Here is a 16274-nt window from a genome sequence, read left to right on the forward strand (position 1 = left end):
CCTGATCCCATGGTTATCACTGCACTGATAACTCTGTTTGTGTTCCAGGAGGACCTGCCACTCTAGCTGCTATCTGGGAGCTGTGGAGCACCTCTCCAAGATTCCTGAGCTGTCAGAAATCCTGGGATTTGGTCCCACCACTTCGTATCAGGACAGAGTTTCTGCTCCCTCCCTCCCTCGCCCCCCCAGCCAAAGTTCAGCCTCTGCAGCTCCAGTGCAGGGGCCAGGCCTGAGTTTGGAGCCATCCCTGCGAACAACCACGAATTCCCACATGTCTCCATGGTGCAATCCCAGTTTCCATGTGCCCAGAACGTGCTCCCGAGCCCCATTCCCAGCCCTCAGCACAGAGCAGAGCCCTCCCCTCTGCACCCCAGAAGCAGCAGTGGCCGATGTCCCCCACTGTCCATGGGGATGGAGGGCACCGGCTCCTCTCCTGAACTTGGGGGACAGCATGGAAGCTGAAGGCCATCCATGGAGTCCTGGAATGGTTTGGAAGGGAGCCTGAAAGCTCATCTAATCCAACCCCTGCCATGGGCCCGACACCTTCCCCCAGGCCAGGGTGAAGATCCAGGTAAAAATTTCCTTTTGGGTGATGGAACAGAGGAGGGAGAAGCTCCAAAGAAGCCCAAAAACTTATTCCAGAGGAAAGAAATCCCTGAAGAAATTTCAGCCAGGAATGAATGAGTCTCACCCACGATGTGGGCTCTGAACAGCAACCAGGAGCTGGATTAGCAGGTCAGGATTAGCAAGGCTCAGTCTGACTCAAGCTAGGCCAGCACAGGGTGAAGAACTGATTTTGTTTCCACCTGGGCACAGGTGAGGTGAGTTTTTATGGGGTAACTTTATCCCTTCCTTCCTTCCTAAATCCATCCCCTGACAAGGCTCCCTTTGAGCTGCACAGCTTCCATTACCTGGAACTTCCCTGCCTGATCCGACGGCTCTGATCTGTCCCAGGCCCCATCCCTGCCAACCTCCCCTGCTGGGATTTCGGGGCTGCTCAGTGTTTATTTCAGTTCCTAGAGCTAAAATTATTTCTGTTCTCTTGCAACCACAGAAATGCGGTTCTCCTTTGTTCTCCTTTCTCCAAAGGAAGCGCTTTTTTCCTTCATTCCCTCAGCTGCCCATAACTCATCCCCATGGTCTCTCCTCTTCCCTTCATTTGTAACTCTGGTAAATTAATTAACACTTCCCACCCAATATTCCTCTTTCTTGGCTTATTGGGGCTCTTCCTCAGGAGGAACTTCCCAAACCAAACCAACAACTGCCCCTGCAAAACATCAAGGGGAAGCCGTGGGAAAAATTCCAAGATGGGTTGGGTTAGATTGGATGTTAGGAAGAAATGTTGGGAAGGAATTGTTCCCTGGGAGGGTGGGCAGGCCCTGGCTGCCCCTGGATCCCTGGCAGTGTCCAAGGCCAGGCTGGAGCAGCCTGGGATAGTGGAAGGTGTCCCTGCCCATGGCAGGGATGGAATGAGATGATCTCCAACCCAACCGCTTCCAGGATTCCAGGATGACTTTAATCCAGGCCCTGCATTCTCTAAACGTTTCCCTTCCCGTTCTCTTGTCCCTGGAAGTCCACACAGGGCTTTCCCTCAGGAGCAGGATGTACTCTGGAGAACCCAACCCAGCCCCGTCCGTCCCCAGCAGCATTCCAAGGCTCAGAGCCTGGATATTTTTATTCCTACCTACAAATATCGAGCTGTAGGTTCATCCCAGGGTGAAACGATTGTCAGCCCTAATGAGACCACAGAGAATGGATTCTGTGTAAAACCAGAGTATCTGCGCAGAGGTGAGATCCCAGAATGCAGGATTTGAATGTCTAAAATATAAAATTATCTCCCTATTCTCACAGATTCCATAGATTATCCACACTGGAAGACCACAGAGATCACACCACCCAAAGACTCCAGCCCTGAACTCCACCAGCAGATCTTCACCTACAAAACGATGTTTTGGTGCTGTCTCCCAACCCCAACCTGGGAAATGCCTCTGGAATTTCCCTGTCCTCTCCCTCTCGTGCTGCCCTGGCCGGAGCAGAGGCAGCAGCAGCTGCTCCATCTGCTCATTACAATGCAACAGGGGCTGCCAACAGCCCAGAGAAGGTGCCGAGGTGGCACCACGGAATTGCTCCAGGGAAAGGACATTTTGGGGACTCATTAATGTTTAAAGGAAAACTGAGACTCATAAACACCTGAGAAGGAAAATAAACCAGGACAACAGGAAGTTTCCCATCCTTTCCCCACCCTGTCCCCACAGTCCCCCTGTGGAGGCGTCGCGAGGGCGCCTCAGATCAAACTCTGAGCAGGGAAGATTGGAGAAGAAAATATTCAGCAACCCCATAGCTCCAGGAACCCCCTTATCCATGCTCCCGTCCAGCAGCTGCTTTCCAGCCAGGAAAAATCCTGATTTCCAAGCTTTTGTGCCCACCAGAACTGCTGCGATCCGGACAAACCCATGGCATACTCACCAAATCCACGAATGGCGGCGGTTGGGTAAAATATTAATATTTAACATCTTCCCGGCTGATCCTTCCCTTCTATCATCCGAGAAGAGTCAGGACACGTCCTGCTTATCCCAAACTTGTGTCTCTCTGAAGTTGCCTCAGTGGCACGCAGATGTTTCCAGGAGTTTTTATTCTTTGGGATTACATGGCAACTCCCATTGCAGGTGGATGTCACTTTCTAGAGGAGGAACCAAAGAGTGGGGGTGCCTGTGGAGCAGCCTCTATGGACTCCCAAATTTCTTCATTTCTAGCAGGAGAAAGAGAAAATGAATCTATTTCTGGCACCCCCCTGACGGCAGTTTCCTGCTCTCATTTGTATAATCCCTTCCAGTGATCCTGAGACACGGGGGGAAAGGCTTTTCCAAGCTGCAGCAACATGCCCTTTTTCCTGTTTCTCCTTTCCAGGTCACATCCCTCCTTCCTTCAGAGCCGAAAGTTTTGTGACGCTGCAGAAACTCCGCTGGCGGGTCCCTCCCGCGGAGCATCCACAGGGATGAGATTCCCGGGGTGCAGCAGGGATGCGGCTCCAGCTGCGGGGTTACAGGCAGCCGGGAGCGGGGCTTGGTGGGAAAAGGCCTGGATTTTCCATCCCGCCAAAGCGGGAGAGGCAGGAATGCGCTGCCAGAGCTGCCAGCTCCCTGCCAGGGGTCACTGCGAGCGGCGAGCCGAGTGCCCTGCGCTCCTGCTGTCACTCCCGCCGTCCCTCCTGTCACCCGGCAGCGGGGCTGTGCCTCCGCACGGGCTCCCAGCCCTGCCCATCCCTGCCCGGCTCCAGGTGCCGTGCCTGCGGGAAAATCCCGGGAGCAGGGACCAGCCGCAGCCTCGCCCCGCGCAGCGCCGGCGGATTCGCGGCTCTGTCTGCATGAAATGGAATTTTACAAGATTTACAGGATCCGAATCCCGCCGCTCCACATCAAACCCGCCGCGGCTCCCTGGTGCATGGAGACGTCAGGGGTGGGTGGGAATGGGGCTGCATCCGCCCGGGAGCGGCTCCCGAAATTCCGGCCCCCCCCCCCTCCCCCCCCGCGCCCCCGCCGGAGCCGGGAGGGGACCCCGGGACAAAGGCAGGGCTGGGAGAGCCGAGGATGGAGGGATGGAGGAGAAGGAGAGCGTTCCAGCGGCGCCGGGCGGTGGATCGGGAAGGCTGGCAGGGAGCTGCCCACGCCGCCCTGCCCCGCCCGCACCTTGCGGGGCTGACAAAGGGACGCCGATGGGGCCGCGCGGGCGCGGCGCTTCCGCAGCCCGGGGAGCGCAAAGTTCAGCGGCACCGAACGCGCCGCGGGCACAGCAACGTTCTCCCTTCGCCGCGTTTGGCTTTGCCCCTGAAGTCTCCAGGCGTTTCACCTTGACAATCAAGGGAAGGGATTTTATCCATCAGCTGGAATCGGAGGTGTCGGGAAACGGGCATAGAGGGGAATTTTATAGGTGATGCATCTGTGTAGGTGACGGATAAATGGCATTTTACAGGTGATGTGTGAGCGGGATTTCTATAGGTGAAGGGTAAATTCCATCAGCCATCAGTGATCCGTAACATTCCCTATTCCCCAGGAAGGGGTGCCAAAGCAGCAGGAGGGGACAGCAGGGGACAGGAGGGGACAGAGCAGGGGTCAATCTCAGAGGATCCATAATCCAAGCCCCGCTCCCTCCAGGTAATTCCGAGCAGGAAAGGAGGAATGAGGAGCTGTTTAAGCAACTAAGATGCCAAATCCAATTTAAAAATACAGGGAAGGGGGAGAGAGACAGTGTCATTCCATCCCCACTCAGACTCCCAGGCTGCTCCGACGCACTCAAAGCTGAGGAAAGGCTCTTCCTGACTGGAAAAATGGTGTGGTTCTCGCCTCTAACTGGGAGATGAGACATAAATCTATATTTTCCTATTCATTATTATTAATTTCTATTCATATTTATATATTTATATTATTTATAAATATATAAAATATTTATAAAAATAGGGGCAAACTAAAGGTATAAGGAAAAGGTCAGGATGGAGTATGGATAATCCACGCTCCGAAAGTTTGCACCTCTCCTTGGCCTTGCTGCATCTCCAGTCTGGTTCGGCAGGAGCCAGTGTTACTCTCAGTGGTAAAGAATTTTGTGGAGACCGTGGAATTCTGCATCTTATCCATGGAAAAGGTGCCAAACATCCATGGATGGAGGTAAATACAGAGATACACAGATGTATCCAAATCATGGAATGGTTTGGGATGGAAGGGACCTTAAACCCATCCCATTCCATGGGCAGGGACACCTTCCACCATCCCAGGCTGCTCCAAGCCCCAGTGTCCAGCCTGGCCTTGGGCACTGCCAGGGATCCAGGGGCAGCCCCAGCTGCTCTGGGCACCCTGTGCCAGGGCCTGCCCACCCTCCCAGGGAACAATTCCTTCCCAAGATCCCATCCAGCCCTGCCCTCTGGCACTGGGAAGCCATTCCCTGTGTCCTGTCCCTCCATGCCTTGGAAAACCCCACCCTGAGGAACGAACATCTGCCACATTGGCCACCAACATTCTCCTCATTGTTCTCGGAAAAAAACCCAAATTAATTCCCTGCTAATTCTGGAGCAGACAATTCCACGAGCTGTTGGTTTTTCCTACCCCACCACGCTGAGTTTGTGCGTTTTCCCTCCCCATTCCCATTTTTTCTGGCGTCTCCCTTCACAATCCAGCCTTTCCCTGCATCCAGCATCCTGAATTTGACGTGGCTAATTGCAGGGAGCGTGGCAGTAATCACAGGGTGGCTGGCTGGGAACGATAATAATCATTCCCTGGGATTTTTCTCCTGTAGTTTCTTAGACAGTTCAATAATTATCCCGAGTGCAAACGCAGGAATTGCAGGATCAACAGGACAGAAATGGATAAAACTCCCAGGGCTGGGATCAGAACCCCCTGGGCCTCCCTCCCTGCCACTCCCACGCGCTTCCCAAATCCCCAAATTGTCCATTTGGATCCGAAGGCGCATCTCCAGATCCCATCTGTTGATTAAGCAGCCTTCGCAAGCTGCGCTAACGAGGAGCCCTCCTCCCACCGGGCCAGCCCGGCAGCCCCAGCACTGATGCTCCTCCAGGGAAACTTCAGACATTGCCTGAAAACTCGCACAAAACCGGAAAACCAGCCCGGAACAGGGGTTTTTTCCCACATCTTTCAGCAAAGTTACATAAGGCAGCCCCTGCTCTGCTGCTGCCTTGAAACTCTCCAGGCCCTCAGCGCTCGGGCATCTTTACTCCCTCCATCAGCAGCAGGATCCTGTGGAGGCTCAGGAATGCTCCCTGTCCTCCCAGCAGCCTGGGAAGCAGCACTGGATATTTTGGGACTTTCGAGACAAACCAGAAGCAGAGAATATAAAACCAGGTGTGTATTCAGTACTCTGTCCTCCCTGAGGAAAGACCTGCACTAATGGAAGATGGGGCTTTCACCCCAGATAAATAAATCCCACATTTGTTTTGGGCGATGTTTCTCTTCCTCCTCGTTGCTAATTACGGAACGATCGGGAGAACACAACCAGCCCGGCTGACACCGAACACCACCCCAAAGGAACTTCCCCCACGCTGCTCCTGGCGTTTTACTCTCTGTTCCCTAGGGCAGCATCGACCCTTTCCCAAATATCGGAATTCCTGGGTTTTTTGCCCCATGCCAGTGGCATTCTGGGAGCACAAAGCCATTGATTGGTGTGGGGAGGCAGCGATTGCTGGGGCTCCTGAGCAGCTTTTCATTCATCCCTCCTTGCTGGCCACGCTGATTGAGGATGATGAAATCCTGATTTGCAATTCTAATTCCCTTCTTTTTCCTGAACAGGCTGCCCAAGAGCTCCAGGAATATTATTTTGCCAACCCTACAATAAACACCCCCACTCTCCACGACATCCTGAAAAACACACTCATTCCAGCTCACAGAACACAGACCCACTCACGGTAATTCGCTCACAAACTCTGATTCTCAAAATCGATTTTTTCCAGAAATTTTGGAATTCTATCCACAGATCAATGAGCTGTACCTGCTGTAGGGTGGCTTGAAACCTGCAGGAGATTTGGTGTGCTGGGTGCTGAATCATTAAATCCTGGAATGGTTTGGGTGGGAAGGGAACCTAAATTCCCATCCCATGCCATGGGCAGGGAAATCTTCCACAATCCCAGCCCCGTCCAGCCTGGCCTTGGGCACTGCCAGGGATCCAGGGGCAGCCCCAGCTGCTCTGGGCACCCTGTGCCAGGGCCTGCCCACCCTCCCAGGGAACAATTCCTGCCCAAGATCCCATCCAGCCCTGCCCTCTGGCACTGGGAAGCCATTCCCTGTGTCCTGTCCCTCCAGGCCTTGTCCCCAGTCCCTCTGCAGCTCTCCTGGAGCCCCTTCAGGCCCTGCCAGGGGCTCTGAGCTCTCCCTGGAGCCTTCTCCTCTCCAGGTGAGCACCCCCAGCTCTGCCAGCCTGGCTCCAGAGCAGAGGGGCTCCAGCCCTGGAGCAGCTCTGGGGCCTCCTTTGGACTCTCTCCAGAAGGTTGTTCTCGCTTTATGGAGCTCTGGACAAAAACAGGCAGGAGGTGGCACAAGCACTTGATGTTCTCCAAAAATGGGATCCCTAGAAGTCATTTTTCAGCAGGAATTTGCAGTTTCTGGAGCACTGCTCCTGACCCAGCCCTGATCTGTGCTCCACAAATCCGACCCCAAAGTGCCCCCAGGACCCTTCATCTTCCCAAAGCCAACACATCCCCAGCGTCTTTCTCACCAACACTTCCCTTCCCCTCTTCCCATAAATAAAATGCCGTTTTCTGGCGGGTAACGCTCTATCCAAGGAACTCAGCGTGGAAGAGGAGGCATTTCCAAGCAGACTGAAGGTTCACCCAGAGGGGCCAAACTGAGAGACAGAGCCACCAGACTGGGGGGGGGGAGCGGGACACAGGCAGGAAAAGCTGTACCAGGAGCAGAGGGAATGAAAGCATGGAAAAAGAAGAAGGAAAATCATCCCTGCAAAGTTCCTGAAAATTTTCCAACCAAATGACTCAACAGCGGCGGCTGCTTTGAGCAAAGGGGTCTGGGAGTCGCTGAGCTGGCAATTAATGAATGTTTGGATCTATTTTCCATCAACACCAGCTCTGCTGACATCCTTACGGCGCACACTGACGGGAGCACGGCAAACCCGGGAGCTGGGAATGAGCAGCGCGCGCTCCCGGCAGATTCCCAGGTTCCCATCTGGATCAGATCCTGACCTCCCGTTTTATTGCATCTTTTATGCTCCACTTTGGCTCCTTCCAGCCTCTGGAGCTGCCACAGGTTGTGGAGAAGCTGCTGCAGGGATGTGGGGTCCCAGCATGGAAGTGATTCCTGGAAAACCCGGCCCCCTCCACCTGACAGGAGCAGAAACCACCACGGACCTGGGGCCTGAAATGAAATTCCTTTGATGCTCCACATCTTTGGAGCGCAGATATTCCCTCAGCTAGAGGAGCAGCAGTGCTGCCTGTTCTCTGCGTGAAACTAAATGAAGCAACAGGGAAAAGTGCTGGAATTCATGGAATCATTGAGGTTGGAAAAGCCCTTCAAGGTCATCGAGCCCAAGTTGTGCCCCATCCTCCCCTTGTCTCCAGCCCTTCCTGGGACACCTCCAGGGATGGGCACTCCAAACCTCCCTGGGCAGCCCCTGCCAATCCCTGAGTACCCTTTCCATGCAGAAATTCCTGCTGATGTCCACTCTGAGCCTCCCCAGCCCAGCCTGAGGCCGTTCCCTCTCCTCCTGTCCCTGTTCCCTGCCAGCAGAGCCCGACCCCCCCGGCTGCCCCCTCCTGTCAGGGACTTGTGCAGAGCCACAAGGTTCCCCCTGAGCCTCCTTTGCTCCAGCTGCAAATTCCCTGTGGATCAGGATCCCTGTGGGATGATCAGGGATGAGCCATCTCTCCCATCCGGCATCCTGAGGCTTCCCAAGCTCTCCAAGCCTTGACTCTGGGTCCCCCTCCACCAGGGAAACCATCTGGAAAAGCAGCTGCTGGAATTCTCTTTCCTCTTCCCACTCCCACCTGCAGGCCCAAAGGGAAGCAGAGCCCCTGGATGTTTCTGGATGAGTAAGGAACCCCCACGAACAGCCCTGGGCTCTGACAAGGCGTTTCCAGCCCGGAGCATCCAAAGCTGGGCTTGGATTCAGGTCCCAGCACAAAGATCCGGATCTCCAGCCAGGGCACAAGGAGCAGGATGGGGGGGGGAAGGCCCTGAGCATCCCCAAACATTCCTGGTTTCCCTGCACCTCCTCCACAGCGCTGAGTTATACGGGAATAAAATCACTGCCTCTGGAATAGGTCATAATATTGTGATTATAGCCCTCCACAGTTTTTTTCTCCCTGTCTCCAAGCTCTCTCCAGAGCTTTCCCATCTCCTGGAGCGAGGCAGGGCTGGATTTTCACACATTTTGTGTTAAAACAAGCAGCTGACAATTTGGGTTTTGTGCCAGGACCGGGGAGAGCAGCGCTCTGCTCCGGCTCTCCGATTGCTCCTTCCTGCTCCATCCCTCGGCGGTCACTCCCACCGGAGCTCCCTCCTCGGAGCACAAACCCATCCGCACGGAAATGTTTTCCAACACTTCCCGTTCCCTCGGATTTTGTGGTGGGGAGGAAGGTCCAGAGCAGACAGGGGAATTTAATCCCGTTTTCCAGAGGTTACTCCTTATCACTTAAACCTCCACAGCTGCCTCAGCCATGGTGATCCCAGGGGAATCCCAGGAGGAGAAGATCCCAAGGCTTTGCAAACGGCCCCAGCAGCTCCTGAAGGCTGCCTGGTGCCGCCACTGTCCCGTCCCTACAGCATCCAAAGAAAAGCTGGGAACACGAGGACAGAGGGAAGGGTCCTACTTCCAATCCTAAGGACAAAGCTCTTCATCCTCCTTTAGCAAACACTCCAAGCCCTGATCTTCTCTCTAAGATGGCTCCTAAGCCCTGAAAAGTTGGGAATCTTCTGTTTCCCAAAGCCTTTCTGACAACTGAAGAAGTGAAAATACTGGAAAACCAACACTGGGATTTAGTTCCATACATCCTTCGGATGATGAGGGTGGATGAGGTTGGAATGTGTCCCTGCCCAAGGAATGAGATCAACTCTGAGATCCCTCCCAACCCAAACCAGTCTGGAATTCTGGGATCATTTCCCTGACACACTGAAGCTCCCCTCTCAATTCTACCTTAAATTTCTGCCACAAAATGAACTTCTCTTGACAGCAGTTATTTTTCCATGGAAAATAATTCCCATTCCAACCCCCAGCAGCTCATTAATATTCATTTCTCCGTGCTCTCAGCCAAGCCAGGAGATTCTGGCACGCTGGGAACTGTGAACGTTCACAACAGCACTAATTTTTAAATAATTTGGGAAGAGTGGATGTGCCAGAACATTTCCCAGGCTTAGCTGCACACAGTTAAGCTGAGCTTTGTTATGCAGAGCCTGGTACAGAAAAGCAGAGCCTTGGAGCTGCTCCATTGGGAATAGAAGTGGATATTCCTTCAAATTCCACCTGTTCTCCGAGGAGGTTCAGCAATAAACTTCCAAGCCACAAAGGAATGGCTTTGGGAGGTCCCTCTGCAGCTCTCCTGGAGCCCCTCTGGATCTGCTGAGGAAGGGCTGCTCCCAGAGCAGTTTCCAGGGAGAGGTTCAAGTCCTTTGAGGGATTTAATCCTGATTCCCAGAATATTCCACATGGTGAATGTATGAATTTAACTGCAATTCCTTAGCACTTACATTCCTTCTCCTCTAAATACCCCTAGCTCGGAACAGGGAGAAGAGAGGCTCTTCCCAAAGTTTTCCCAAAAAACCCCTCCACTCACACAAAAACCTTTGGACTTTGGCATCTGGACTCTTTCCAAGGTGTTTGCCCATTCCTGTGATTTTCACACTGGTTTTTATTGCTCCTATTTCCCTGATTTTCATAGGAATGGGGATGGCATTGGGAAGCCTCTCCCCTTGGCACTGCTCTGCCAAAGGCACAGTCCTATACCCCTGACAGCTGCAACACAGAAAAACCACCATTCCCAAAATCCTGGAATCCTGGGATGGTTTGTGTTGGGAGGGACCTTAAAGCTCATCCTGTTTCAACCCTGACACCTCCCACTGTCCCAGGCTGCTCCCAGCCCCAATGTCCAGCCTGGCCTTGGGCACTGCCAGGGATCCAGGGGCAGCCCCAGCTGCTCTGGGAATTCCATCCCAGCCCCTCCCCACCCTCCCAGGGAACAATTCCTTCCCAAAATCCCATCCAGCCCTGCCCTCTGGCACTGGGAAGCCATTCCCTGGGTCCTCTCACCACGCAGAAGTGTAAAACCACTCTGACTTCCTTTCTGTACTCTGGAATTTACTCTTCCATGTGAAAGCAGAGCTGGAATCCATCCCAGGGGTGTCATTCCAGCTGTAAACGATGCTCCTGCAGCCCCACATCTCCCAAGAGCCCTCGGAGCACCAAGCGACCCCACGGGCTGGGATTGGGATGGGGCCACCACCCTTTCCATGCAATCCCAACAGCAGCTGGAGACAACCACTCCCAGTTCCCGGGAAATCCCCAGTTCCTGGGGATGCAGGTGCTGTTCGAGAGGTGATGCCACCTCCCAGGCCTCCCCTCTCCCGGGAGCCCGGCGATGGCGTTTTCCTGCAGGAGCCATCGGATGCACGGCGAGCGCAGAGCATTTGTTTCCTTGGAAACAAAACCCTTCCAACCTCCAGCACACACAATCCTCGGGAAAAGAAAACTCTGTAATTAAAGCCAAGGCCTGGCTATTTTTAGCCCCCGAGATGTGAAATCCCAACTGTTTTATTAGGAATGGAACCCAAGGAAAACACACTTAGCTCAATTATTGGAGGAGGGAATCTTTGTATCCACCCAAACAATGAACCCACGGAATTGTGCTACGGAAAAGAATTGCTTGGCCCTTTGAAAATACGAAAGAAATTGGGAGATTTGGATTTTAGGACCCTCTGCAGCAGGGTTAAAAGAAAAACTTGAGGTGACAAACCTGAAACAACCAGGAGGGAAAATCGATTCATTCCCTGGAGCTTGGGCTTGATCCCGGAGCTCTTTTCCAGCCCTAATGATTCTGGGATAATGGAATTAGATCAAGGAATTGGAGAGTTCAACTGAAAATACGTTGGCCAATCCTTTTGTGCTGATGATTCCTTGCTGGTTTTCCTGGAGAAAACCTCTGTAGCACTGCAGTTAAAGAGATGCCAATGGAATTCTACTCAAAAACCACCTGGAAAGATCAATTTAGACGAATTCACTCTGGAATTTACAAGGATTCACCCTGAAATTTAAAAGAATTCACCCTTTGTGGAGTAGCAATTTTCTCCTAAGAAAGTACCCAAAGTCAGGGAATTGTTTCTTCCACAAATCTGTAATTTTGGATCATTCTCCAGCTCCACTGTTGGGTTGGATCCTTGGGTACTTTTATAAATTCCAGGGTATTTTTGCTGTGCTCTGAGCAGATCATCAAACATTTCTGTTCAGTTGCACTGCTGGGCTGCTGGGGGAAATCAAACATTAAAAACGACTTTATCAAATTAAAAACGAGCAGAAAAACAACAGTTCCAAAATCCCAACTTCGTGTTTTACACAGCAAAAAAAAACCAAACCCAGGAGTGAAATCCTTCCACAGCCCTGAAGTTTGATTTGTTCTCTGGAGATTCTTCCCTCGGATTTGGATGGATTTTCCTTTTCCTTGTATAAATGTTTGGAAATGAGGAAGATTTATCCTCTGCCCATCACGGCTTTGGAGTAAACATCGCATTTTAGGAGGTTTTTTCCACCATAAATCAAGGAATTTTCAATCAAAGGAAGCATCCCGACACTTCTGAGTTGAAGCAGTTGAGGTGAAGCAAAGGGCAGGGAATTTCAAGGCTTTTATGGGTAAAGATTATTGTGCTGAATGTTGAAAATGAGCTGAAATTTCTTGTTAAAACCGAGTTTTAATCTCTTCATCACCAAAGAAATGCCCCGGGAACCATCGCAGCCACTGAGAGGAGCCAAATCTGGAATGACCATTTGGAAATAGAAAACTCGACGGAAATTCGGAATTTTTGGGGGGGTCTGAGCTGTCCTTTTGAAGGAAATTATTGGGTTCTGACTGCAGCAAAAGCCCTCAAATAATTCACAGAAAACCAGAAGCAGATCTTGGGTGGGCAACTCATGGGAGGAAAAAAGGGAATGTTCATTCATGGAAATCAGGGGAGGGAAGAGGAGAAAAAGGGATTTCAGGCTAAATTTCACCTCGTGCCATCCACAAAAAATTGAGTCAGCAAGGAGAGACTCCACGGGTGGGATTTGGATGTGTCCCCCCCCCACTATCCCAACCAGCAGCAATTTTTATTCCTGTTGAGCAGGAATGAGTTTTTCTCCTATTTAGGACAATATTTTAGCAGCTTTTGGGGCAGAAAAACCCCGTTAGGGCACTTCCAACTGAAACCATCCCAGGAATTTATAACCTTATGATTACGGGACAAGAAGATGATGAGAATCCCCTTGAAGATCCTACTGGAAAAGTTATGGAATCTACTGTTCCTGGAAGTTCTGGATGATTGAAACTGCCACAAGATCCAAGAAAATCGGAGAGCCTGGACAGAAATCTGCTCATTGCTCTGATCTTCTCAATCCCACAGAGTTTGGCCTTTTAAAGACCAGGATTTGGGGTTGCAAATCCCAAATGTACCAGGTTTTGTGCCTTGCGGACTGAAGCAAATCCCTGCAAGCCAAGAATTCCTGGTTTTTCTATTGAAGTCGATTTGAGGAGGAGAAATCCTCTCCCTTCTTCATCCAGTTGTGTTTTCCCTTAAAAGATAGGGACTCAGACACTGCACAAACCCCAAAATCCCAGAATTCCTCAGCTTTTTGGGAATTATTTTTTGGGGGGGATCTCCCTGCTTGAAGCAAGACAATCCCAAGTATCCAGGTGTGACCCCACAGGTGTCACCCCCCTCATTCCTGCCATTCCCAGCCAGCTGAAACCCCAATTATCACAGCAGGATGGGATTTATTGGTGCTTCCCCCCAAAGAGCAGCTTGGATATGAGATTTTCCCTATTTTCTGAAAGGATGGGCACAACACAGCAATCCTGGGATGGTTTCTGTCCCCTAAAGGAGAGAATTCCCAGCTGACCCAGGACATTTCTCTGCCTGCCCAAGGAATGCTTCATTAAGATCCAGCTCAGCTCCCACTGCGCTCCCAGGGAAAAGATCCCATTATTCCAAGTGGGGCTGGATCCTGATTCCATCCCCGTGCATCCCTCTCCTCCTGACCACGGTGCTGCTCCCTGCCAGAGCCCCTCCAGCTGCTGAGCAGGAAACCTGCCCTGCTTCTCATGGAACTCCAGAGCTGCTGGGAAAAGCGTGCTGTTGTGAAGGATGGGATGCAGAGCTGCTGGAATGCCTGCTATTCCCACAGTCCTCAGGGAATTGTAGGATCTGCTGTGCCACAGATGGATGACAAGGAAGGCTGGAGTCACATGAAGCCATGGATATGCAGGGAAGGGAAATGTGGATCCGTGGGAGCACAGAACCAGGATCAGTTTGTCTCAATTCCACCACTGGAGCTGATTCCTGTCTAAATACCGGGAAAAATCCCTCCCCCTGAGGGTGCTGGGCACTGGAACAGCTCCCCAGGGAACAGGCACATTCCCAAACCTGCCAGAGCTCCAGGAGAGTTTGGACAACGCTCTCAGGGATGCACAGGGGGGGTGGATTTTGGGATTGTCCCATGGCCAGGAGTTGGATCAATGATCCTTGTGGATCCTTGCAAGAATATTCCCTGATTCCACCATTCTTGCACATATTCCACATGGATACCACCCACATTTTCCAGAGGCTCCCCCAAAACCTCCAAGGTGAAGCTCTGACAACCTCTGAGGATTTGCCACTCCAAGGGGGGCCAGACTCAGCTGCAAGGTTATTCCTGAATTTAGGAGAACAAAAACTTGGCCTGAGCCTGATTTTTTCCCAAGTTCTCCACACGAGGAGCACACCTGGAAAACCTCAGTCTCCTATATTGGTGTGTTTCGACTGGAAAATCGGGAAAACGCAGTTTTTAGGCCCGGGAATGTTTATTTTTTTGGGATTTGGAGAGCAACTGGGAATTGTTTTGTCTGGAAATGGTCCCGAATGAATAAAATCAGAATCAAACAAGTGGGAATCAGAATCCAATGAAGGAAATCAGAACCAAACAAATGGGATGTGATTCCATAGGAAACAATCACTGCTGGATTAATGAGCTACTAATTGGACACAGCAGGAATTCCACCCAGGGGGTTCCAGTGGCACTAACGAGGCTGAGGGGGGGGTAATTAATTAATTAATTAATTAATCTCCCTGCAGCCCCTCCCTGCCATTGCAGATGTCCATGAATAATTCAGCTGGTTGGACAAATCTGCCTTTATATGGATTTTAGTCCCAGTTTTCTCCTCCCCGTGTGGGAAATGGAAATGCGGGATTTGTTCGATTTGTCGGGATTTCAGCTCCTCTGTTCCCATTTTCAACTCTCTCCTTATCTGAGGGAAGCTAATTAATCCAATTACCTTTGGCTCCAATGAAATCCTGTTGGAATATCAGGGAATCTTGGAATGGTTTGGCTTGGAAGGACCTTAAAGCTCCATTCCCAGCCCAGGGACACTTCCACCATCCCAGGCTGCTCCAGCCTGGCCCTGGACACTGCCAGGGATTCCGGCAGCTTCTCTGGGAATTCCATCCCAGGGCCTCCCCACCGTCCCAGCCAGCAATTCCTTCCCAATATCCCATTTAACCCTTCAGTTTAAAGCCTATTCCTGGAAATCTGCCTCAGGAAGGCTAAAAATTAGGGATTGATCTCTCAGGAGCAGTTGGAGACCTGGCCAAAGGCAACCGCTGGGATAAACTCCTGGTTTCCTAAAAAATAATCCCACTGGATCACTGGATCCGTGTCTCCCAGCCAGCACTGGGGCAATGAAACACTGGGTAATAAATTCTGCTTTTCCCATTTAATTCCAAGCCCGACTTCCCCACCCACATCCATGGAATCCAGCTCTCCCTGCACCAGAGACAGGACTCACTGACAGCGCCGGCGTTGCTAATTGCCCCAGCAGCTCGTTAGGGAGTTAATGAGGAATCCCACCCAGCAAAACGCTGTCACTTCCAATTCCAATGTCCACAATATCCATCCGTGACACATAACATGTGCCAGGAATGTCCCAAATATTCCCGAGAACAGCTCCTGAAATGGATGGAAATCCAGGAAACTCAGTTCCAAGAAACTGATTCCCATAAATCTGCAACTCCTCTTGCCCAGGAATGTTCACCTGCCTCACCTCCTATTCCTGCATCCATCTGGAACCTCTGGACAAAATTCCCACCCCAGTATTATGGGATCCATGCATTTGGCTTCTCCAGCCTGGCAGCCACTCCCAGGATCCCACGGAATCTGCCAATTCCCAACGTTTGGGATGAGTTGCTGCACTTTAAACAGGAATTTTCAGTTAAATCTAAACCAAACCTTCAGTCAAACCCAATAATAAACCACAACCTCTCCTGGATTTTGGTGGTGACAATTTCATGGCATTCAATGGATGTTTTATATTGATTTAAATCACTATTTTCTATTCATTTGAAACAATATTTTATACTGATTTAAATCACTATTTTCTATTAATTTAAATCAATATCTTATATTCATTTAAATCAATATCTTATATTCATTTAAATCAGTATTTTCTATTCATTTAAATCAGTATTTTCTATTCATTTAAATCAATCTCTTATATTCATTTAAATCAACATTTTCTATTCATTTAATTCTTTCAAACCATGAAATTCAAG

The 16274-nt window shown here is 51.1% G+C and overlaps 1 protein-coding gene across 5 annotated transcripts in view; it reads right to left on the reverse strand.

Moving 5' to 3' along the window:
* The window catches only part of PDE4B (phosphodiesterase 4B), a 169321-nt gene that overhangs the window by 83163 nt on the left and 69884 nt on the right, over positions 1–16274 (reverse strand). Inside the window, exon 1 of one of the 5 annotated variants that reach the window (XM_039555789.1) lies at positions 2467–3389. The exons of the other annotated variants lie outside the window; for them this stretch is intronic. Within the exon in view, the coding sequence (XP_039411723.1) occupies positions 2467–2513 (47 nt within the window). The 5' untranslated portion in view covers positions 2514–3389. Of the gene's footprint in view, positions 1–2466; positions 3390–16274 lie in introns of those variants that run through there. 5 annotated transcript variants of the gene reach the window in all.

This window comes from Corvus cornix, chromosome 8 (genome assembly GCF_000738735.6).
Source record: "Corvus cornix cornix isolate S_Up_H32 chromosome 8, ASM73873v5, whole genome shotgun sequence".
NCBI classification, from domain to species: domain Eukaryota; kingdom Metazoa; phylum Chordata; class Aves; order Passeriformes; family Corvidae; genus Corvus; species Corvus cornix.